The sequence below is a fragment of the Neolamprologus brichardi genome, chromosome 17 (assembly GCF_056152115.1).
Source record: "Neolamprologus brichardi isolate AB-2024 chromosome 17, ASM5615211v1, whole genome shotgun sequence".
Taxonomy (NCBI): Eukaryota; Metazoa; Chordata; class Actinopteri; order Cichliformes; family Cichlidae; genus Neolamprologus; species Neolamprologus brichardi.
In genome coordinates, this window is record NC_142120.1 from 1557708 (window position 1) to 1581907 (window position 24200).

Here is a 24200-nt window from a genome sequence, read left to right on the forward strand (position 1 = left end):
TATATTATTATACTTAATATATTATTATTATACTTACAGTAACTAAAACTAAATTTAAAAAAAATACTAGGCATGATGAAACATTTTAGTTAGTCAGTTAAAAAATTAAACCAACTAAAATAATGTTGTGACCTGTTTAAACTATTTAAAATAAAGTGAATGTGTACAGCAGGGAGGTCCAACCCGAGAGCTGCTGTCCTGCAGCTTTCAGATGCATCCCTGCTCCTACACAGCTGAATCAAATGGATGGATTATCTGTTCAGCATGTCATCAAGTTTGGCAAAGGCCTGATAACAAACCATTCATTTGATGCAGATGTGGGAACAAGGATGCATCTAAAAGCTGCAGGACAGCAGCTCTCGAGGACGAGTTGGAATCCTTTGGTTTACAGGAAATGGTCTCAGTTTGAGTCTTTGTAGTTTTGGCAAAACACAACAAACCTGACGAGGCTTTGGTGCAGATGCTTTAAGACTTGTGACATTTAGATTTATGTGAGTGACGTGCTTTCACAAAGGGTTGTGTTTTTATGGAAATATCAAATTATTTAACCTATATTTCCTAAATCTGTAATAATTAAAAAGAGAAAAATAAAAACTAAAAACTAAATTCAAACTAAATATTTTAAATCAATAAAAACGAGACTGAACGCAAAACTACTCCTGAAACTAAATGAAGGTAAAGAGGATTTAAAACAGAAGGACAAAAATATAAAATAAATACAAAATAATTAAAATATTCTAAACCAATATAAGACTCTTTACAAATACAAATAGTTACAATGTAGCAAAGTATTAACATTTACATAGTTCATGGTAACAGCAGCTAAATATCGACATACTTGCTTCTGAGGCCAGATTTTCATCCACGTCACTGTGGAGAGAAGATTTACTGTTAACATCTTACTGTGTGAAAACAGAACATAATTATCACCACAGATAAATGTCATCTATAATAAACTGAAATTTACAACAAACAGTTTTATCATTGATAACAGATGAATATAAACTAACGATGGTGGATGCGTGGCCTTTACCTCCTACACTTTCTGAGCTTCCTGTAGCTCACGCAGGCCACCAGAAGCAGAGCGGCGGATATGAGGAAGATCAAAAAACCAACGACAGCTTTGTCATTGTCTGAAAACAGGTTCAAACAACATCAAACAGTGGCTTTAATATCCTGTTACCCAGCAGAGTAAAGTTATTTATACTTTATTTCATTGTGTGAACAGTACAGCGAGTGCTGGCTCAACTTGTGTTAAAAACAGACGTGTGTGTGTGTGTGTGTGTGTGTGTGTGTGTGTGTGTGAGAGAGAACTGATTTATCTAACAAACTGTGTCATTGAATCCATACTTACAGCGAGTATGAACAGTTCTTGTGTCGGGTTTGCTTTCAAAGTGTCCGTTGAAAACAGTCACCTATAAATACAGATGTTTCAGATGTTCATTCATAAGAAATTACACCATTATAATAACATAATCATATACTAAAACAGCGGTCCCCAACCCCCGGGCCTCGAACCGGTACCGGTCCGTGAGTCGTTTGGTACCGGGCCGCGAGAGTTGAGGCTCAGGTGTGAAATGTATAGTTTTCAGGGTTTTTATCGGTTTTCAGGGTTATTTTGTTATCGTTTTATCGTTTACTCGGTTTTCCTGGGTCTTTTCACGTGTGTTATGAATAAATCTTCTTTTTTTCGGTACCGGTACTAGTTTTATTTTGTTGTATTTATCAGCGACACCTTAAAGGCCGGTCCATGAAAATAATGTCGGGCATAAACCGGTCCGTGGAGCAAAAAAGGTTGGAGACCGCTGCTCTAAAAAGTAGGATGATACAAACCTCCACTCTGTATTCTGTAGAGTAGCTCAGATCCTTGAATTCAAACTTACAATCTGTTTTATTCTGTGGTTTGTTTTCACCACCAGGATGAAGACGTGCTATGAATCTTACTATTGGTCCATTAATGTTGTCTCTATGGTTACACTCTACTTTAATCACATTATTCTCTGGCATAGTTACAGTCACTGTAGGGGAACCGCCGGGTACTGTAAGGGAATGAAAACAGGGATCATAGTTTTAAGATTCATTTTTATGTCCATCAGCAATGAAACATGTGAAAGTAAACATGTTTATGTTTGCAATGTTAAAACAATTCATAATAGAAATAAATGATTAATTATTGAAGAATTAATTGATCATTTTGTTGTCATGGAGCCCAGTTTACATTTTATTTACAGATGTGTAACTTTAAAAAACAAACTGTGTGAAAGCAGAAAACATGTGAATGAACTTCAGTTATCTCTGAACATGAAACACATTTTCCCAGCAGAATAAAATGAACGAGTAACGAAAATGAACAAACGGACACATTTCTATAAGTCCAGAGAATAAGAGTCTGAATCAGCTGCTTAAACGACTGAACGTTTCCTCACTGATGACTCAGCATGTTTTAATGTTCACTGTAACGTTTCAGAGAGTCGGATTTAGTTAAGTTGATATGAGGGATGCTCTCTGTTTCATGACATTTATCTTAGAAAGAACATCAATTATATTAGTTATGATCAAGACTGTGAAAACACACATTTGTTTCCAATCTTTCACTAAAATAAATGAGCTCTTGAGTTTATTCTTCTTCATGAAAACATCATTTTGTAACTTTATTTTCTGCTGTTCACCACCAAAGTCTTCATGTTGTGATTTAGAATGATATAAAAAATGAAGCTAAACAAAGTTTGATGTTGATGAGTGAAGGGTTCAGCTTTATTATGAGCTGTAATTCTGAATATTTAGTTTGCTAACTTACCTCCAGGAGCAGTTTTCAGTGTAACTTCCTTTTTAATGGGAGCTTCGATCTGGCCGTTGTATTTGGGTTGGACTTCACATTTATACTCAGTGAATGGTTTGAGATTAGTAATATTACACGTTCCTCCATCAGGCTGAAGCTCTCCGATTCCTGTAACATAAAGTTCATGAACTCTTTGTGGTTTAAATCAGCAGGTCCAGCTAAAGAGACGTCAGGTGACTTTGACCTGCTGGCTTTAGTAACCACGACAACGACATGAGCAGCAGACTGAACAGAACAGGTTGGAGATCTGAGTATAAGATAATAATGCAGTGACATGTCGTTATTTTGCATCATATTTCATGTGTTTAGTGATGGGGGTTAAATTTCAAGCAGTTATATTTACTAAATTATTAGCTCAAAATATAAACACTTCTGTATATTTTAATGATCAAATAAGATAAGATAAGATAACCTTTATTAGTCCCACGTGTGGGAAATTTCAATATTTAAAAAAAATAAATAAATAAAAACAAAGCAAATTGAATCAAAGTGAATCTAAATGATTGGACTTACCTGTTTTATCACCGGCAGAACAACTGCAGTCATATAAAAAATTGTGAAGGACACCATTACAGTTCTTACTGGTTGTTTTCCAGCTCAGTTCAATGGAAGTATCAGTTGTTTCCTCCTTAAAGTTTATTGTAAGATCTGTTGAAACAAACAGTAACAGTGAAGCACCTGTTAGTTTGTGTCCCTTCAAACTATCTGAGGAGGAAAAGCTTCATCAGGTAAGTTCAATATCAACACACCACAGTCAGTGTTAAGGTGGACGGGTGGAGTTGTGTAAACTGTGGGGATGTTGTTGATGACGATCAGACCAGAACATCTGTAGTTTCTGAAGGGCTCCAGCTCAGACAGCGGTTTGTTCACCTCATCAGGTTTGTCTTTTTCTGACGAGAAACAAAGACGACATCGTTTTTTGAGCCACATGCAGCAGTTCATCTTTGTTTTATATTCAGATGCAGAACACAAAATAAAACAAATTCACAAAGAGCACAAACACAGAAGAGCTTTCAGATCAAACATACTTACAGTGAAGCTGATATTCCACTTACCTGAACAGGTGTAATCGACTGAGAGGTTTTCACACTCTGGTATCGTTGGTAACGTTGGATCAATGTTTGCAGGAAGTCCAGTGGAAGGATTTTGCTGTATTTTAGTTAAATTATAGAAATCTGTGGGAAAAAACATCATTGAATTATCTTCCTGTTATAAGCATATGAACTTTAATGTAAAGGGAACTTTTTTTGTACAAACCAACAATGATGTTTTTGGTGATATCAAATGAAGTTTTCACACAGGTTTCTGAAGTGAAGGTTGTTTTATAATCAGAGCAGACGTCATTAGTCTGGACACACAGTTTATTACTGTCACTACTGCACTGATCAGCTGAAGCTACATTTGGTGCTGATATTGAAGAGCTGATGTCCCAGTTGCTCTGGTAACAAACACATCCATTTATGCTGCTTTGCCCTGTAATGTCTGTTTTACCTGAAACACAAATGATGCACAAATATATTTGATATTAAGTTTGTTAAACTACAAGAAGGTGAAACAAAAATATGAATTATTTGTACTCACTCATTTCTTTTGTTTCAGTTTTATTTCCATTGGAGGTACACTGGAGTGGTTTATTGCCATACTTGTATAAAACTTGATGCTCATATTCAGTACAGGGCTTCAGGTGTTGGATGTTGTGTTGACCAGAGTGAGTAAAGTTGAACGCCTCGTTAATCACTCGTCGACCTCCTTCAATAATACTGATGTTGTAGTCACCAGGGGGGGAGTTCATCACATCAATCTGCAGTCCAAACTCGATGGGTGTGACAGTGTAGGAACCTGAGCACAAAATCCAATAAATTGTTACATTTTGTTCATTAACATCAATCAGCTGCTGAAATGTTTCATCTCAGTCAGTTTGTTCATGCAGATGTTGGCCACAGTCCAGCGTTGGCTAAAACTGAAACACTCGATAGAAAAAGAAACTTTCACTAAGTAAGAAACGCTCGACAGCATCACCGGTGTTTGAAACCAGACGACATATTATCTTTAAACTGACACTCACACTTTGGAGGCTCAGGAGTCGTCTCGGCGGCTGAAACGATGCATTTAAATGAGATCAGAAAAGAAGAAAAGAATTAGTTTGTGATTACGTAGCATGAATGTACAACAGCTCAGAGCACCTCACAGGTACTTGTAACTCAGCAGCGCCGTGTTCTTAGTTTATATTCACATCAATGTCATCACAGGCCTGTATGATAAAGAAACGTCCAACCTTCAGTGGTAGCTGTCACTGTGGTGTCTGTAGGTGAGGCCTGAGAGTCAGAGGAGCTGCTGGGTGGAGTGGGTGGGGGTGAGGTCTCATTTGAGGTGCTTGCAGGAGGAGCTGTGGTTGCTGTGTGAGAGCAGGCTGGAGGTCAACTTCAGGCAGAAATACCTAACAGCTAGCAGACTGGTTGTACCTGACACGATGCTAAACTACAAATGTAGGATTTTATCACACAGCTGTGCCAAAAATCCATGAAACTATAAACTCTGAATACATTACCAGACGTGGCAGTTGAATCCACTGATGGACTAACTACTGTAGCATTTGGGGCCATAGATGAAGGTGAGGAGTCAGACAACATGGCTACTGTAGGACTGGTGGAAATGCGTGGAGGTGAGGAGGCTGTTGAATTGGTTATTGTAGCATTTGGGGCCGTGGATGAAGGTGAGGAGTCGGACGACGTGGCTACTGTAGCATTTGGGGCCGTGGATGAAGGTGAGACGTCAAACGACGTGGCTACTGTAGCATTTGTGGCCGTGCGTGGAGGTGAGGAGGCTGAAACAATTTTCATTCCAAGAAAAAGAAATCAGCATGACGTAAAAATGTTAGCTGTAACTGTAGCAAATGTAAAATGTTCTCAGTGTAACATTTTCACTCTAACAGTCGTGTTTCATGTTGTTAGAAAGATGCTGTGCTACTTGTCACTGCTATCCCATTTCCTATGCTAGCAAATTAAATATAGTCCTATTAATACTAATTATTGTTTACAAAACACAAAATGATCTAAGGATGAGAGTAAGATGGATCAATGGTAAGTTTTTATAGACAATAAAAGACTAACTGTTGTGTTGGATAATCAGTGACTTCATGTTACTTTCATGTGAATTGGATCTAAATCCCAACAACAGAGCTGCTGCTCTGATTTAACTGTTATGCTCTAATTTTTCCACACTCACGCGCTTGAACTCAAACGCATCAAAATTAAATGACAAAGAAACTGGTCAAATTCAATGTGCAGGGACTTCAGGCAAAAGAAAGTATGGAAAAGATACATTATGTGCAAAGCTATGAATTATTACATTTATAATTCTAATGTATTTAATTATAATATGAGCAAAGCGAGCCTGCCCACATTGAGGGTCTATACCCAGATTCATGGCATGTAGCTAGAGTTGCACCAGCGTGTTAGTCTGCTTTAGTGCAGCTTAAAAACAGGCTGTCTTTGTCCCAGTATTCTGAATTTTGTGTTGCTCTTGTAGTTTATTTTGTTTTCAGGTTGAAGTCCTGTATTTGTTAGTACTTCTTTGTGTCTCTGAGTTTTAATTATTTATATTTCCAGTCCTTGGATCTTTCTTGCATAGTTCCCTTTTTGTGTCCAGTATGTTCCCAGTCTCATGTCAGTCTCATGTCAGTGTCCCCGTGTTTGTCATGAGTCATGTCTCCGTATCTGTCTGGTCTTTCTGCGTTTCCACTCCATGGCTGGTCTTTTATTCTCTGTCTTGTCAAGTTAATACATTTGTAGTCCAGTCCCTCTGTTTTCTCCCTACATGTTCCTGCATCCATCTCTCTGTGTTGTCTCTCCAATCTGACATATCTCCACGTGTATTTATCCCCAGTCTCAATGTCAACTTCACATGTCTTAATCCAGCGCTCCCCAACCTTTGTTTGCACCACGGACCAGTTTAATGTCAGACAATATTTTCACGGCCTTTAAGGTGTCGTGGATAAATACAACAAAATGATACGACCAAGACAAAAACTTTTGTAAATATAATCATAAACGCAAATTCACTGTGTAACTTTATCAGCAGCGTCCTCCTGAAATGTACCAACAACATTGAGAGCAACATCCTCCTCTCTGCCCCTTAATGCTCTCTGGTCGCTATGGTAACGCGTAAATATTTCTTTCAAAATAAGACACAACTACAACACAGGAAACCAAGTTAACGATAAAAACCCTGAAAACTAGCAGTTTCACACCTGAGCCTCAACTCTCGCGGCCCGGTACCAAACGACTCCAGTCCGTGGCCCGGGGGCTGGGGACCGCTGTCTTAATCTGAGGATCATTGTGTTACTTCCTGTTTTATTTTAATAGTCTTGTGTGTGATGTTTTGCTTCCTCTGTCTTTATACTTATGATTCAGTGCAGCTGCGTTCCCACGTGTCTCCACGTCCCTTAATCGTCCTCCTGTGTGTATAATGTCTGTTAGCCTCTGTTTGTGTGTTTCCCCTCATTGTGTGATTTCTGTCAGTCAGCTCATATAAGTACATAAATTGTATAACATAAAATACATTGGCACTCACGTAGGAGCAGTGTTGGGACTAACGCGTTATTAAGTAACGTGTTACAGTAACTAGGTTATTATTGTGGTAACGAGCACGGTGACTAGTTATTATGCCAAAATCAGGAACGCGTTACTGGGATTTAGATTTAGGCTCGTTATTTGTTACTTCATGTGGTGGAGCGGAGCTTCCACAGATTCAGTAACATTAGCAAGTGGTGGAGGCAGCAGGTGGATGAGAGAAAGGGGACGCAGAAGGAAAAGAGACCCGAGGCGGCCGCAGGTCTGAGTGTCAGGTGAACTGAACTTCTTCAGGTAAGAAGTTATGAGCTGCAGTCTATCTGGGTCAGATATAAACCAAGTTTAGGTGGAGTTTATTTTCGTTATTCTGACTTTTTCGTACTGCGTGCTAGCTAGCATGATGGAGTTTCTATACAGCTGGGTGGTGCTATGATGTTATTGATGTTGAACTTTATTTTATTCATAAGGTTAGTTAGTAGAGTTTCCAACCGTCTCGTAAAAAAACGGAACAGTCTCGTTTTCAGAGAAAATATTACGCGTTTCGTGTTGAGCTGAAAAAGAACAGTTTGTCCTGGACTTCAGCTACAATGAAAAAGACACAAAGTTGGAGTTATTCTGTCTTTCCTGCACAGCTGCCTCTTCTTCTTTCATTCTCCCCCCCTCCCTCTCCTGTTTCTACTTCAATCATGAAACTGATCAATGATCAGCTGATCGTCTCTCGTGTTTGTTTATCGCCCACTTTGCGCCAGAAACAGGAAACCAGCCGATGTCGCGTTAAACAACAGCAGCACGTTTAAGCTTGATCAGCTGTTGTTAGAATTTATTTAATATCAATTTCTAGTATCAGCTGATGTTTGCTGGAGCCACAGCTGTAAAGCTGCTGGTCATGATGGTTTGGTTATCTGGTGAGAGGGAAACATGAAGATGAAACCAGGAGACGTCCTTACTGAATCATCAGAGCTGAACAGGTGATGGAGAAACAGGTTTACCTTTTAGGTGACATGAATGAGTTGAAGTTATGAACTGTTTCTGAGAGACAAATAACACCAGGATCCTTTTCTGTGTAGCTGACAGCTGGTAACTGTGCAGGGGCGGATCTAGCAAAGTGTTGCCAGGGGGGCAGGTAGGTCATTAACGGGGAGAGGGGGGCACAAAGAAATACTTTTCTTTCTTATTCTCATTTAAAATGTCTCGCTTTTATTAAATAATTATCTGAATCTTACAACAAACGATTGATAGATTGATGCATATATACCATCAGAACAGTGAACATCACTGTCACAACAGCGTTTGTTTTCATTCAAAGGCTTTATGATTTTTCCTATAATGGCGGCCAGTCTCTAGTCAACATGCCCGGGCCAATTTTTTGTCCCCGTCCAGCCCTGTATGCAGCTCATCTGCAGTCTGCTGTTACCTACATCTTCCTATTCAGAAGGCAGAATTTCCGAGTTCTGAGTACAATCAAAGCACCACGACTGCAGTTTTTGTGTTGGATGTAAAAAGTGCACGTGACGCTGTGACGTAGGCTAGAATCATGGCGGCGGTCAACGACGGCCCAGGCGTGGGATTTCTCTCGTGGAAATATGCACATTATCTTTTCCTTTCTATTGGTAGGTGGCACAGTGCACTGTGGCAAGTAAGCAAGCTAGAAGACTGGCAAAGTTATGGAAGCAACACATTAACAAGAGAATTCTGAGTAAAACCAAAGTTACTTTCCCTAGTAACTAGTTACTTTGAAAGTAACGAGTAACTTAAAGTAACTGAGTTACTTTTGATGGAAGTAACTAGTAATGTAACTAAGTTACTAATTTAAAGTAACTTACCCAACACTGTGTAGGAGTGAATGGTGGTAGGACCACCTGGAATTAACATGAAATGTAAAGATAAATATATTTTGCTCATGAAAGCGTTTTATATGCAGAAAAAACAAACATAAAAGCATTATTAATGATGTTGCATGAAGACAATGAAACGAGATAAACTAAATAACATGAAAAAATACATTGGCACTGACTTTTCTTGATCTGAAATTACACGAGGAAAAAAAGTCAGTTTAATTAAAGCATTTATTGTATATGCAAAAAACAAAAAAAACTCGGGATAAGATTAAAATGTTTTCAGGAAACTTGTTTTCGAGACAAAAGCAGGTTCAACATTTTTTCCCCTCACTGATGACAGCAGTGAAACCTGCCGTCATCTTACTTTGGTGGGAAATAAGTGTAACCTTTGCAAATGTATTTAAATCTTATTAACAGTCCACAGAACTGCTGCTCTTATTTAAATCTTCTATAATTTCTCTGGAGGATGAGAGCCTAAAATTATCTAAATCACAGTCTGAGGGAAGAAGTCATTGGATTTTAGTCTAAAGTCAAACTCAGTGTGCAAATTTATTTGATTTTTCATGATCAAATAAATTTCTGTTATATCTCATGACTGTCGCACTCAGCTATTTTATTTTAATTTAACTGTTAATTATTAGTTGGAAAGGACTCCATGCATTTATGTTATTATTTGAAATAATTAAAAAAAATCTTTTAAAAAATGTCTAGAAATAAAAATAAAAAAAAAACTCCCCTGTTTGACCGAGCCTGTATATCTGTATAAATCCTACTTTCATTTGAAAATACAGTATGCACAAAATATATATCAGTCAAGTAAATTTAATTTAACTAAATTTAATGTTTTACATTGTACTTGAAAATTTGTTATTAAAGGAAACTAAAAGATTAGAAATAAGAGAAATCTCATGTGTCCTGTGCGGGAACACTTGCAGTGAGGACGTTGATTATGTGTAACAAAAATGTAATTAATGTATTATTACTGTGTGTTACTTTTGTATTTTCACATTCATTTAATCATGTGTTTTATATCATTTCTGCTATTAAATACTCTTTTAATAGCAAACAAACCTGTTACTTAGAGGTAAACGACGAGTTTTCACAGTAAGTAAAATTATATGCAAACTAAAAGTCACAAGAAACCAAAAGCATAAGTAATATCTGCTATTAAAAAAACAAACTGATGAGCAGAGATCTAAAGTTTATTACAGAACAAATGTCCTGAATATCCATACAGAAATATAACAAAGACTTTATTTGATGTTTTTGCATTTTGAAATAATTTAATATCAGTAAAATACTTAAAAGTAAATTTGTTGTACATGTGCATCTTATGTCTTAACTTAATATGTTCCTTACACATCTTTAATTTTCTAAAAGTAAGTTTTTTAAAAAAATAAAAATAAACAAATAATTAAAACGGATAAAATATTTTACATTCAATTTTTAGTTTGACTGTAAATGGGATTTTTTTTTTTTTTTTTAAAAAAAACAGCCAAATAAAAAATAATGCAACTAAAATGTCAAATGTGCTTCCTTACCGTCTGCATCAGACCTGATTTTAGAACAAATGTAAATTTACTTACATCTGGCCGAAGCGATGATCCCAGCCCAGAACAGCAGAGTGCTGAGACTGCACAGCTCTGCCATCTTCAGCAGTCGAGGCACAAATGTGTGGAGACCAAAGAAAGATAATCAAATATGACAAAGATGTTATTTCCTCTTAGCACTAACCTCAAACATTATAACAGGAAGCGTTTCACATCTGATAAAATAAAGGAAGGTTTAATAATAAATGCAACATGAGGAAGTTAGCATCTGGTAGCTTTACAGTCACCACAGTTTTTACAGTCTTATTATAAAACTCTGACTGAACTTTGATCAGAAACATCTTCCATTTAAGGATTGAAACAAAGCTCAGGCCACCGCTCGTTTAACCTCAGAAAGCTTCGAGGTCCTTTCAGGATGTATTGCCCTGGTTACTGTTTTTAAATTACACGCTCGTTTACAGGAGCCTCGAACATCATTAATGTACTGCAACAACGTTGCAGTACATTAATGACTAACCTCGTATTGTGGATGAATAATCTCAGTTCTTCTCCTGACTGAAGTTTGGCCCGTGTACAGCATCCTGCCATGCGATTGCATTTGTCCCTGACCACCAGAATCCCTCACGTTAACTTTTATCGAGTGGAAAAAAGTTGGCGTTCATCCTCCAGCTTCACTGTGCTAATGTTATGCTAGCATAGCTGTGTTGCTAGCAATCACGTAGCACAACATTATATACCAGCTAGCCCAACTTCAGTAACCCTGCAAACGTCACTGCTGTTTATTTTTCTGTCTTCATTTATGTTGGAAGTGGTAGCAGAGCTGTACGTTTGAATTAGTTTCAAAAATCTCTCAGTCAGAACATGATATGAAATGTTTAGGTGTAAACTAGCGAGCTAACTTTCTGTTAACCCCTAACTCCGTTAAATGTAATAAATTCTGTTTTCATGGATGCATGGATGTAAAACTTAATTGTTACACCTGATAAAGCAGCAACGCTGATGATTTTAGTAAAGATGAAAGAATTTAGACCGTTTTTAACTCTTAGTGTTTGTTTGACTTTGGGACCTGAATCTGACGGAGTTTTGGACCCAGATCACTCCGTGAAGCTCCTCACTACGGCAGCCGTAATGCTCTGACGATCCATCAAAACATTTTTAACAGATTTCTGCCAAAATCGGTTCGAGGTCAGTAAGCACAACCAGAAATCATACATAAGGCACACTCGATTTTTGAGAAAATTAAAGGATTTTAAGTGTGCCTTATAGTGTGGAAAATACGTTATACAGAAGAAAAGAATATATCGCGATATATATCGTTACCGCACGTGCTTCAAATTATATCACGATATGGATTTTAGGCCATATCGCTCAGCCCTAGTTCATGATGTCATTTGATTGCATCACTTGGTACAACCAAGTGAAGGTTTTTTATTTTTTGTACAGTGTTGTTTATTTTCTTTAAAGACCTTTTGAGTTGTGCTGTATGAAGTGTTTTACTTTTTAAAGTCGTGTAAGTGAGTTTGTAAATTAGATGAATAATCTTATTCCTGTTTCTTTGTTTAGATGTTGTTTTCTGATCTAACCTGTTTCTTAATGGTAGAGACTAATGAGGTTCAGATGTGTGCCTGAAATCCTGTATAAAACCAGTAAGACTGTGGCAACTGGGGGGTTAAGATGGCTGGACCAGTCTGCTGATACTGTCGACTTATCACCTTCCTCATCGATTGAGCGGCATTACCTCACAGATGAGTAACTTTATTTATACGGATCAATACCGGGCATTTGCCTGGTGGGCCGATGGTGATTTTTCGTTTTTATGGGCCGATGATTTATTTATTTTTTTGTAACTGTATAAACAGTGAAAGGTGGTGGATTGGCCAGATGCTGGTCGATGTGTAAAAATAACTCAGTTGTTTGGTGGTGGCTATGGCGGAGCTTCCACAGAGGCCAGCAGGTGGAGCAGAGACCCGAGGTGGCCGCCGGTCCGAGTGTGAGGTGAACTGAACTTCAGGTAAGAACTTATGTCCTGCAGTCTATCTGGTCAGATATAAACCAAGTTTAGGTGGAGTTTATTTTCGTTATGCTGACTTTTTACAGTCAGTTACAATAACTCGTACTGCTACTAGCTAGCAAGTTTCTATACAGCTGGGTGGGTGCTATGATGTTACTGATAGTGAACTTTATTTTATTCATAAGGTTAGTTAGTAAAGTTGCCAACCATCCCGTAAAAAATGGAATGTTAAATTTTACGCAGCTCAGTTTAGACCTCTTGTTTGTTGGTGTAGACCAGAATATGAAGCACGGTGGAAGGAAACTGAGAAAGAAATTGAGGGAAAATAAATTCTAATTTTTATCTTTGACATACAACTAATGACCTCTTATAAAAGTAGAATGAATCAAATTGTGGAATTCACATTAGACATATGGCACACAGTAAGAGAAAAACCTCAGTTAAAACAACAAATATTTTTGCTGAGATGGTTCAGACACGACAAAAAATGTAAGCCGGGACAATTGGACCAAACATTGAAACATTACAGCAGTTTGTACTCTAATGAAAAATGGAACATTAATGAGTTTCCAACAACTAAAAAATAAATACAAATTGGAAAATAGAGATTTTTTTAGATACTTGCAAGTAAGGGAAGCAAATAGAGACCGACTGGTTTGAAAAACCATTGGGTGTAATTGGACTAGTAAATAATTTCCACCTTCTACAGATCATTAGAAGAAGATAGACAGGATGCAACATTTTACCTTAAAAAGAAATGTGAAGCTGAACTGACCATAACTATAACAGAGAAGGGATGGGTTAGTATGTGTGAAATACAACACAGCACAAGGAATTCGCCGTTGTGGAGGGAATTCTGCTGGAAGAATTTGACGCGTTTTTTCATCACACCCAAAATTAAAAGTAAACAGATCTCAAGTCCACAGAAATGTTGGCGACTGTGTGGAGAAACAGAAGCTGATCACTCATGTATTTTGGAAGTGCATAAAAATAAAAAAGTATTGGGAAGACCTTAAAATGACCATGGATTATATTCTGGGTGATGCGCTCCCAAAGTAACAGTAAGCCTGTTTCTGTGGTCAGCACTAAACTTTTAACAAACAGAAGATCATAACAACGAAAAAGGACAAAAAGCAGGAATTCACAAGACAAAATAAAACGATTCAAATTAAAACGATGCTCTTTTGTGCTTATAAGGTAAAAAAAATTGTAAAATGAAAAATGTGATGAGCTGAAGAAGACTGAGAGAAACCACAGACAACTACGTGGGAGATAAGAAGCGATTTGTTGGGTAGGAGATACAGGAACTAATGCACACCTCTCTGCACCACAGTGTCATCAAATACAGGCTTAAATGACTGAATGTAAAGCTTTAACCTTAAAGCCGCCCTCGGCTAAAATCCTCTGAGACGAACGACTCAATGCAACAGCTGCAAATTTAAAAAGCAGCAGAGCCAGAAATGCGCAATAACTCTGTTTTCAATCTAGGACAGCTTCATCAGATGAAGAAGAAGAGAAATTAACTTCACCTTCACGACTTTGACCGTGAACAATATTTAAGAACTATTATGATTTTATGTTTTATTAAAGGACAGTAAAAGTCAGTTTGTGGTTCATATCTGAGGTTTGTGCAGGAACAAAAGTTCTCAAACTCCATACAGAAAGTGAGTCACTTTATTTATGTGCTTTAAAACAAATAAATTAGGTGTTTAAAAAAAGTTGTCTTTTATTTTTACATTCAAACATCACTTTGTTTCAAATGATTGCATTTTATTAAAAGAATGAATTTGCAACAATTTAAAGAAAACTTAAAGAAATAAAATATAAATGTACTCATTATATACCATAAATCTAAATATGCAGACAAACACCTTAAAATGTTATCATATTCATCTCTTTCATTATTGCACCATTCAGCATCAGATCTGATATTAGCGTGAAAGAAATAATAAATGTGCTCGCAGAAACAAGGATTTGTGCCCAGAAGAGCAGCGCTGTGAGACTGCACAGGTCTGCACAGAAAGATGTTCACACGTCGCAACAGAAGCTGCATTTCCTCTTAATATGAGTGTTTAAAAAAACCACTCAATAAAGGGAAATTCACTCTGTGGTTCTAATAGTTTTTTCCTCTAAAACTCTTGAACCTTGACGACTCGTTACATCTACTTTGAGGTTTAGAAACAAATCTTCGGTGCTCAGATAATCAGCTTTTAGCCTCAAATTAAGACGAAGGAAAAGGTTTTGTGTTGGACTTTAGCTCTGACCAGCAAACTTGTACTTTAAAAAAAAACAAAAACAAACTGGTCTTTTTTAATTTGGCAGAGTTAAAGAGCAAAATCTGCTTTTCACTCTACAAATCACTTTATTTATTTTGAAAGTCCAGTGGTATTCATATCATATGCTGTCTGCTTAGCAGGTTAATTCATTACATTTACAGAAAGGGGTTTTCAACCCGCCCATGCCAAAGCGCAAAGATCAACTGTGCATATGCTAAAAGCTGATTGGCTGACAAGTGGAACAGAGCAGGGAAGGCAGTGGCAAATAGAGATCACCAGATTGGACGAAACGTAACGACTATGTACAAGATGGAAATATTTTGAATATATTTATTTGTATATCTTTAAATATATTATTATATAGTGACAACAAAATTGGATCATAAGGAGGAATCCTGGAACCAGACAAACCAGCGACTAATCTGTCTAAATACAGTTTTATTTATATAGCACATTTAAAAACACAGGTATGTCAAAGTGTTTCACAGAATGAGTTAAGAGCAGTAATAAATACAAATATGAAGCACAAAATACAAATAAAATATACTAACAGGCGGGTGACATAACTAACCAATAATACACCAGGCGTAGTAGGCACCAGTGAAGTCCACACACAATGCTGAAGGTTAAAACATTATAAACATTAACAAAGTGATAAAGATAAGTTCCAGTACAGTAAAAATGTGAACTCTAGGAGGCGGGGAAAGCAAGGCTAAACAAATAAGTTTTTAATCGAGATTTAAAAAAGATTGAATTGAATCAGACGCCCGAATAGCTAGGGGGAGGTTATTCCAGAGGTAGGATGCGACAGCGGCGAATGCGCGGTCACCTCTGGTCTTGAGCCGAGATCTAGGTCACACCAGGAGCATTTGGCCTGCTGATCTAAGCGCTCTCCTGGGGGTATAACAGCTGAGGAGATCCGTAAGATAGCTGGGTTATTTATGATTTTAAAAGTGAGCAATAAGATTTTAAAATCAATACGAAATTTAATAGGGAGCCAGTGCAGGTCGGAAAGAACTGGAGTAATAGACTCAAACCTGCCAGTTCCAGTTAAGAGACGTGCAGCCGCATTTTGAACGAGCTGCAGTTTGTGAACGAGGGCAGAATGGAGACCAGTGTAAAGAGAATTACAGTAATCTAACCCTGATGTAACAAAGGCATAGATACGTTTCTCCAGGTCCTTACGTGGTCAGATGTAACTGTTGTGGAAACAGTTTACAGCTGATCATTAACATCTTTGCAGAATGAGGTAGGATCAGGGTTGGACCAGTAATCTGGCATACTGGCTGTTTTCCTGGTCGCCCCACTCACTTTTGAGCGACTGGGTTGCCCAATCAAATCTCTTAACGCCGCTGGCCCCTCCCCTGCCTTTGCTGTGCGCTCACGCAGCTTGTAGAAAAACGTTATTGTGGAAGAAGGAGTGAAAAGGTGGAGCCGGAAAGCTGAAAGAAAACAATAAAAAGAAACTAATGAGTCAAGTTAACCGACATAACTGCCGAGCTGCAGCACTGTGAACAGTAACAACTGGTAACCAGGCCTCACAGTCACTGCTGCTAGCACCAGCTGTGGGGAAGTGAGGAAGAGTCAGAGGAAGGTGGAATTCACATAGTAAGAAAATCGATGGAGGGACCCAATTAGCAGTGCTGTGTGATACCTGCTTTTATCTATAAAGTTGTGTAGAGGAGAAGAGTTTGTCATAACACAACAGAGAGAGACAATCGTCAACCCGACTCGCTGCATGTTGTTAGCAGGAAGCCACAGTGGAGAACATGCAAACTCCACATATAAAACAGACTGTGGATTAGTTAGCCTGGTGTGGGACTTCAGTAAATCTAAACGTGGAGATGATAACATTAAATCATGCACAGACATGTCCTGTTTTTTAAGCAGATGTTTTTTTAAAGTATAATAATTTTTGTATTGGCTAATTTTCACATGCAAAATCTTTGAGCTTCATCTCCACTGATCTGCTGGCAACAGGAGACCTGCTACTATGTAAACCACACTTTTCTTTGATGTTTTTGTTGGTCAATTTGTTAATATTCTCGATACATTTAACAGTATTTAAATCAAATTTTCTGCAGACATACAAATGTGTGAAAGACACATGAACAAAAACTAAAAGCATCAATTCACCTGCTGATGGACACATGTCGATCAGCTGTAACTGGGAACGTTACAGCTGCTAATTTGTGTTTAATTTTTTAAATATATTTTCAGAGTGCCGTGCTGTGTGAACAATTAGGAAAATGAACAGTACGATTAAATTGGAGCTCTTATGTTAATGCAGCAAAATACTTTTTTTCTTTTGCTGCTGGAATGGAAACAAAAAACATACCAAACAATGAAGAGTTAACGGTGACTGACTGTGCTGCTCCATCATGTCTTATTTGATCAGTGAGCTTCTTTATGACGCCATCCAGGAGGTTGTCTGTTCTCATAAACTATGACAAGAAACAGGAAACAACAATAAAGGGCTGCGAACACTGTTATAGCACAATAATCTGAGGCGCTTGGAAAGAAAGGCGACTAAACCTCTTTAAGAGTCTTGATAACATTTCACCCTCAGCTGAGGAGCTTCTTTAGCTCTAAGAGCAACTGGTGGTGACTCCCAGATTTAAGCTCTGTTGGAAGTGTCCTTAAGAGGGTCGTTGACCCACTATTGATCATCTGCCCAATCACATGAGCCAAGGTGTGAAAATGGGTGTGGTTCATTATCGCCCAAGGTTTCAGGTGAACCCATTGTGAGACCTTGCCCACCGATCATGTGACTTACTGAGGTCAAATGACCCGAGATGTGAGTGTTCATTAAGGCGTTAACGCACTCACACATGTGGCTGTGGGTCAATTGTGTTCAGTGTTTTTATTGTAATAATTATTCTGATTTTTATTCATCTTGGTCCTTGTAAATAGCCGTGTAACTCATTATTATCAGGACGTGTCACGATCCTGGTCTTATGACCCAGCGTTTTGAGTTTTAGTTCATTTTGATGTTTATAGTTTATGTTTAAGCTCATTAGATTTCTATGTTCATTTGCTGATTATATTCCCCTTGTGTTTTCAACCCTTGTGTTAAGTCTCCCTTATCCTTCATGTGTTTCATGTCTGTTTCTTATGTTGTCAAGTTCATGTAGTCATGTCAGTGTTTCATTGTTTCCTATTTTATTTTGAAAGAGGTCCTGTGTTTCGGTGCTCTGTTTTGCTCTTTCCCTGTGGGCGTCGTTATGTTCATGTTGTGTCTACTTTGCCTTTCTGTCCCATGTTTCAGCTCCCTATGTTCTGTCTCAGTTGCTGTTAAGTTTACATGTTTTGAGTTCAGTCAGTGTGTTTCCTGTTTTACTTTGAAGGTCCACGTCTCATGTGAGTGTTTCTAGTTTTGCTTCCCTTGTCTCGTCCAGCCTGATTACTCCCAGCTGTGCTGTCCTTCTGTGTCTCATTCCCTCGTTATCCCTCTGTGTATTTAAGCCCTGTGTTTCTCTTTGTCAGTGTCGTAGTCTCCCTCATGGCTGTGTTTCCCTGTGTGTCAGTTATCCACGTCCCAGTTTAGTTTAGTTTTATTTTTCGTGCCATTCTGCAATAAAGCAGCTTTTTGAGTTTAATTCCAGTGTGGTGAGTTTTGCGTTTGGGTCCTTCTCCTGCCTGGACACAGCCGAAACATGACAGAACGCCTTAAAAACTCTCATAAAAGCCGCTGGTTGATCCAAAATACTGACTTGAATACGGATTTGAAAGAGAGCATTTCTCCCCCGAATTGGCTTCTTTTCATCGGCTTCCTGTGAAATCCACAATTAAGTTTAAAATTCTTCGTATAAGATGTAAGGAACAATCAGGCCTCACAGTGCTGTTTTCCCTTTACTTGTTGTTGTAATCAAGTCCCATCTTATCTTAATGACCTTGTAGTACCATATCACCCTATTAGAGCACTTCGCTCTCGCTCTGCAGGCCTACTTGTTGTTCCTAGAGTATTTAAAAGTAGAATGGGAGGCAGAGCCTTCAGTTTTCAGGCCCCTCTTCTGTGGAACCAGCTTCCAGTTTGGATTCGGGAGACAGACACTATCTCTACTTTCAAGATTAGGCTTCAAACTTTCCTTTTTGCTAAAGCATATAGTTAGGGCTGGACCAGGTGACCCTGAATCCTCCCTTAGTGATGCTGCAATAGGTTTATACTGAGTGTTTCTTTTTCACTCACTAAATATCACTCTGCATGTAATCATTAGTCATTATTAACCTCTGGCTCTCTTCCACAGTGTGTCTTCGTCCTGTCGTCCTCTCCTCACAATAAAAGGTCCTGGAGGCAACTGTTCTCAGCACTTTGTGAATAAAATCTAATTGAATGGTAAAAGTCACTAAATGTTTGGTTTACTCACTTGCTTCAAGTTCCATGTCGTCATTCACGTCACTGTGGAGGAAAGATAAGAAAGGATTGTTTATAATAGATGCATCACTGTGCCTCTGCTCTGCAGTAAACATAAACTAATAATGACATTAGGCTTTACTAGTAATGAAAAATAAAGTGGAAGTCAGAGATGTGTAGAAAAAGCACTCGTGGACTTTACTTTGTGGACGTTCTGAGCTTCTGAACGTAGAACTTGTAGGTGAGAAAAAGAAAAGCCAGAACAACAACGACGATGAAGACGAAGACACGAAACCCAATAACAGCTTTGTTGTTGTCTGTGAAATAATATTAAAAATTACATTTAAGTGAAAGATAACATTTATAGAAAACATTTATAGAAATATTATATATATATAGAAATTTATAGAAATATATGTATATATATATATATGAACAGTACAGCGAGTGCTGGCTCAACTTGTGTGTTTAAAAACAGACACGTGTGTGTGTGTGTGTGTGTGTGTGTGTGTGTGTGTGTGTGTGTGTGTGAACTGATTTATCCAACAAACTGTGTCATTGAATCCATACTTACAGCGAGTATGAACAGTTCTTGTGCCGAGTTTGCTTTCAAAGAATCCGTTGAAAACAGTCACCTATAAATACAGATGTTTCAGATGTTCATTCATAAGAAATTACACCATTATAATAAAATAGTCATATACTAAAAAGTAGGATGATACAAACCTCCACTCTGTATTCTGTAGAGTAGCTCAGATCCTTGAATTCAAACTTACAATCTGTTTTATTCTGTGGTTTGTTTTCACCACCAGGATGAACACGTGCTATGAATCTTTTTTTTACTATTGGTCCATTAATGTTGTCTCTATGGTTACACTCTACTTTAATCACATTATTCTCTGGCATAGTTACAGTCACTGCACGGGAACCGCCGGGTACTGTAAGGGAATGAAAACAGGGATCATAGTTTTAAGATTCATTTTTATGTCCATCAGCAATGAAACATGTGAAAGTAAACATGTTTATGTTTGCATGTTAAAACAATTCATAATAGAAATGAATGATTAATTATTGAAGAATTAATTGATCATTTTGTTGTCATGGAGCCCAGTTTACATTTTATTTACAGATGTGTAACTTTAAAAAACAAACTGTGTGAAAGCAGAAAACATGTGAATGAACTTCAGTTATCTCTGAACATTAAACACATTTTCCCAGCAGAATAAAATGAACGAGTAACAAAAATGAACAAACGGACACATTTCTATAAGTCCAGAGAATAAGAGTCTGAATCAGCTGCTTAAACGACTGAACGTTTCCTCACTGATGACTCAGCATGTTTTAATGTTCACTGTAACGTTTCAGAGTCGGATTTAGTTAAGTTGATATGAGGGATGCTCTCTGTTTCATGACATTTATCTTAGAAAGAACATCAATTATATTAGTTATGATCAAGACTGTGAAAACACACATTTGTTTCCAATCTTTCACTAAAATAAATGAGCTCTTGAGTTTATTCTTCTTTATGAAAACATCATTTTGTAACTTTATTTTCTGCTGTTCACCACCAAAGTCTTCATGTTGTGATTTAGAATGATATAAAAAATAAAGATAAACAAAGTTTGATGTTGATGAGTGAAGGGTTCAGCTTTATTATGAGCTGTAATTCTGAATATTTCGTTTGCTAACTTACCTCCAGGAGCAGTTTTCAGTTGAACTTCCTTTTTAATGGGAACTATCTTGTCTTTGTATTTGGGTTGGACTCCACATTTATAAACAGTGAATGGTGTGAGATCAGTAATATCACACGTTCCTCCATCAGACTGAAGCTTTGTGATTCCTGTAACATAAAGTTCATGAACTCTTTGTGGTTTAAATCAGCAGGTCCAGCTAAAGAGACTTCAGGTGACTTTGACCTGCTGGCTTTAGTAACCACGACAACGACATGAGCAGCAGACTGAACAGAACAGGTTGGAGATCTGAGTACAAGATAATAATGCAGTGACATGTCGTTATTTTGCATCATATTTCATGTGTTTACTGATGGGGGTTAAATTTCAAGCAGTTATATTTACTAAATTATTAGCTCAAAATATAAACACTTCTGTATATTTTAATGATCAAATAAGATAAGATAAGATAACCTTTATTAGTCCCACGTGTGGGAAATTTCAATATTAAAAAAAATAATAAAGAAAAACAAAGCAAATTGAATCAAAGTGAATCTAAATGATTGGACTTACCTGTTTTATCACCGGCAGAACAACTGCAGTCATATGAAAAATTGTGAAGGACACCATTACAGTTCTTACTGGTTGTTTTCCAGCTCAGTTCAATGGAAGTATCAGTTGTTTCCTCCTTAAAGTTTATTGTAAGATCTGTTGAAACAAACAGTAACAGTGAAGCACCTGTTAGTTTGTGTCCCTTCAAACTATCTGAGGAGGAAAAGCTTCATCAGGTAAGTTCAATATCAACACACCACAGTCAGTGTTAAGGTGGACGGGTGGAGTTGTGTAAACTGTGGGGATGTTGTTGATGACGATCAGACCAGAACATCTGTAGTTTCTGAAGGGCTCCAGCTCAGACAGCGGTTTGTTCACCTCATCAGGTTTGTCTTTTTCTGAGGAGAAACGAGGACGACAATAATGTTTTGTACCAAAATGCATGCAGCAGTTATTCTTTGGTTTTATATTCAAATACAGAATAAAAATAGATTCACAAAGAGCACAAAACACTCAGTCCTCTGATGGCAGAAGAGCTTTCAGATCAACTCTACTCATAATGAAGCAGATATTCCACTTACCTGAACAGGTGTAATTAACTGAGAGGTTTTCACACTCTGACACGTTTGGTAACGTTGGCTTTATCACTGCAGGAAGTCCAGTGGAAGGACTTTGCTGTATTTCGCTTGAATTATATAAATCTGTGGAAATTTAAAAAAAGCAAAAGCATAAAACATTATTAATTTAGCTCTAAAAGAAAATGAATTTCAATTTAAGGTAAAAGTTTTTGTACGAACCAACAATGATGTTTGTGGTGATATCAAATGAAGAATTCACACAGTTTCCTGAAGTGAAGGTTGTTTTATAATCAGAGCAAATGTCTCTGTGTTTGACGCAGAAGCTTTTACTGTCACTGCTGCACTGATCAGCTGAAGTTATATTTGGTGCTGATATTGAAGAGCTGATGTCCCAGTTACTCTGGTAACAAACACATCCATTTATGCTGCTTTGCACTGTAATGTCTGTTTTACCTGAAACACACAAATGATGCACAAATATATTTGATATTAAGTTTGTTAAACTACAAGAAGGTGAAACACAAAAAATATGAATTATTTGTGCTCACTCATTTTATTTGTTTCAGTTTTATTTCCATTGTAGGTACACTGGAGTGGTTTATTGCCATCACTGTGAATAAATGCAACTTGATGCTCATATTCAGTACAGGGCTTCAGGCGTTGGATGTCGTGTTGACCAGAGTGAGTAAAGTTGAACGTCTCGTTAATCACTCGTCGACCTCCTTCAATAATACTGATGTTGTATTGACCAGGGGGGGAGTTCATCACATCAATCTGCAGTCCAAACTCGATGGGTGTGACATTGTAGGAACCTGAGCACAAAATCCAATAAATTGTTACATTTTGTTCATTAACATCAATCAGCTGCTGAAATGTTTCATCTCAGTCAGTTTGTTCATGCAGATGTTGACCACAGTCCAGCGTTGGCTAAAACTGAAACACTCGATAGAAAAAGAAACTTTCACTAAGTAAGAAACGCTCGACAGCATCACCGGTGTTTGAAATCAGACGACATATTATCTTTAAACTGACACTCACACTTTGGAGGCTCAGGAGTCGTCTCGGCGGCTGAAACGATGCATTTAAATGAGATCAGAAAAGAAGAAAAGAATTAGTTTGTGATTATGTAGCATGAATGTACAACAGCTCAGAGCACCTCACAGGTACTTGTAACTCAGCAGCGCCGTGTTCTTAGTTTATATTCACATCAATGTCATCACAGGCCTGTATAATAAAGAAACGTCCAACCTTCAGTGGTAGCTGTCACTGTGGTGTCTGCAGGTGAGGCCTGAGAGTCAGAGGAGTTGCTGGGTGGAGTGGGTGGGGGTGAGGTCTCATTTGAGGTGCTTGCAGGAGGAGCTCTGGTTGCTGTGTGAGAGCAGGCTGGAGGTCAACTTCAGGCAGAAATACCTAACAGCTAGCAGACTGGTTGTACCTGACACGATGCTAAACTACAAATGTAGGATTTTATCACACAGCTGTGCCAAAAATCCATGAAACTATATAAACCAGGGGTCCACAATCCCAGTCCACAGGGGCCGGGGTTCTGCAGGTTTTAGACGGAGGTTGCAGGGTTTTTTTTCTTTGATCCATCACAGCTGATTTAAATGTCTAAATGATCTCCTCAACATGTCTTGAAGTTCTCCAGAGGCCTGGTAATGAACTAATCATGTAATTCAGGTGTGTTGATCCAGGGTGAGACCTAAAACCTGCAGGGACACCGGCCCTCGTGGACTGGAAAGTCACAGCTTAGTGTAAACGATGGATCAATGAGTAATTTTAAAAATGTTTCCACAAACATGTTTTACAGACAATACAAGACTAACTGTTGTCTAAGGAGCTTGGAAAGAAAAGTCCAGTCCCTCAGTTCTAAGAGCGACTGGTGGAGAGTCCCAGATTTAAACCCAGTGGGAGTTTCCCCCCAAAGAGGGACAAAGGACCCCCTGACGATCCTCTACCTA

At 37.9% G+C, this 24200-nt stretch overlaps 2 protein-coding genes across 2 annotated transcripts; both read right to left on the bottom strand.

Annotated features, from left to right (window-relative positions):
* Window positions 1-1029: 1029 nt before the first annotated feature.
* LOC102779482 (uncharacterized) lies at window positions 1030-5679 on the bottom strand. The gene is made up of 12 exons (XM_087831017.1): window positions 5388-5679; window positions 5115-5234; window positions 4905-4934; window positions 4421-4678; window positions 4097-4330; window positions 3895-4014; window positions 3589-3729; window positions 3353-3487; window positions 2798-2947; window positions 1834-2039; window positions 1355-1415; window positions 1030-1133 (listed from the first exon to the last, which is right to left on the bottom strand). The coding sequence occupies exons 1-12, from the start codon at window positions 5677-5679 to the stop codon at window positions 1030-1032; spliced, it is 1851 nt and encodes a 616-aa protein (XP_087687143.1).
* A 10181-nt stretch (window positions 5680-15860) lies between these two features.
* LOC148097838 (receptor-type tyrosine-protein phosphatase C-like) lies at window positions 15861-22687 on the bottom strand (the record flags this gene model as incomplete). The annotated part of the gene is made up of 10 exons (XM_087831018.1): window positions 15861-15994; window positions 19453-19484; window positions 19642-19756; window positions 20014-20074; window positions 20166-20377; window positions 21133-21279; window positions 21683-21817; window positions 21919-22059; window positions 22243-22362; window positions 22459-22687. Coding segments are annotated over 10 exons (1326 nt in total), but the record flags the coding sequence as incomplete, so codon positions are not given.
* Window positions 22688-24200: the final 1513 nt, after the last annotated feature.

Coding starts and splice junctions, on each gene's coding strand:
- LOC102779482 (XM_087831017.1), bottom strand. CDS start 5,679: ATGAAAATTGTTTCAGCCTCCTCACCTCCACGCACGGCCACAAATGCT. Junction 3,488..3,588: donor CCACCTTAACACTGACTGTG/GTGTGTTGATAT, acceptor TTGTTTCAACAG/ATCTTACAATAAACTTTAAG. Junction 1,416..1,833: donor CTACAGAATACAGAGTGGAG/GTTTGTATCATC, acceptor CTGTATTTATAG/GTGACTGTTTTCAACGGACA.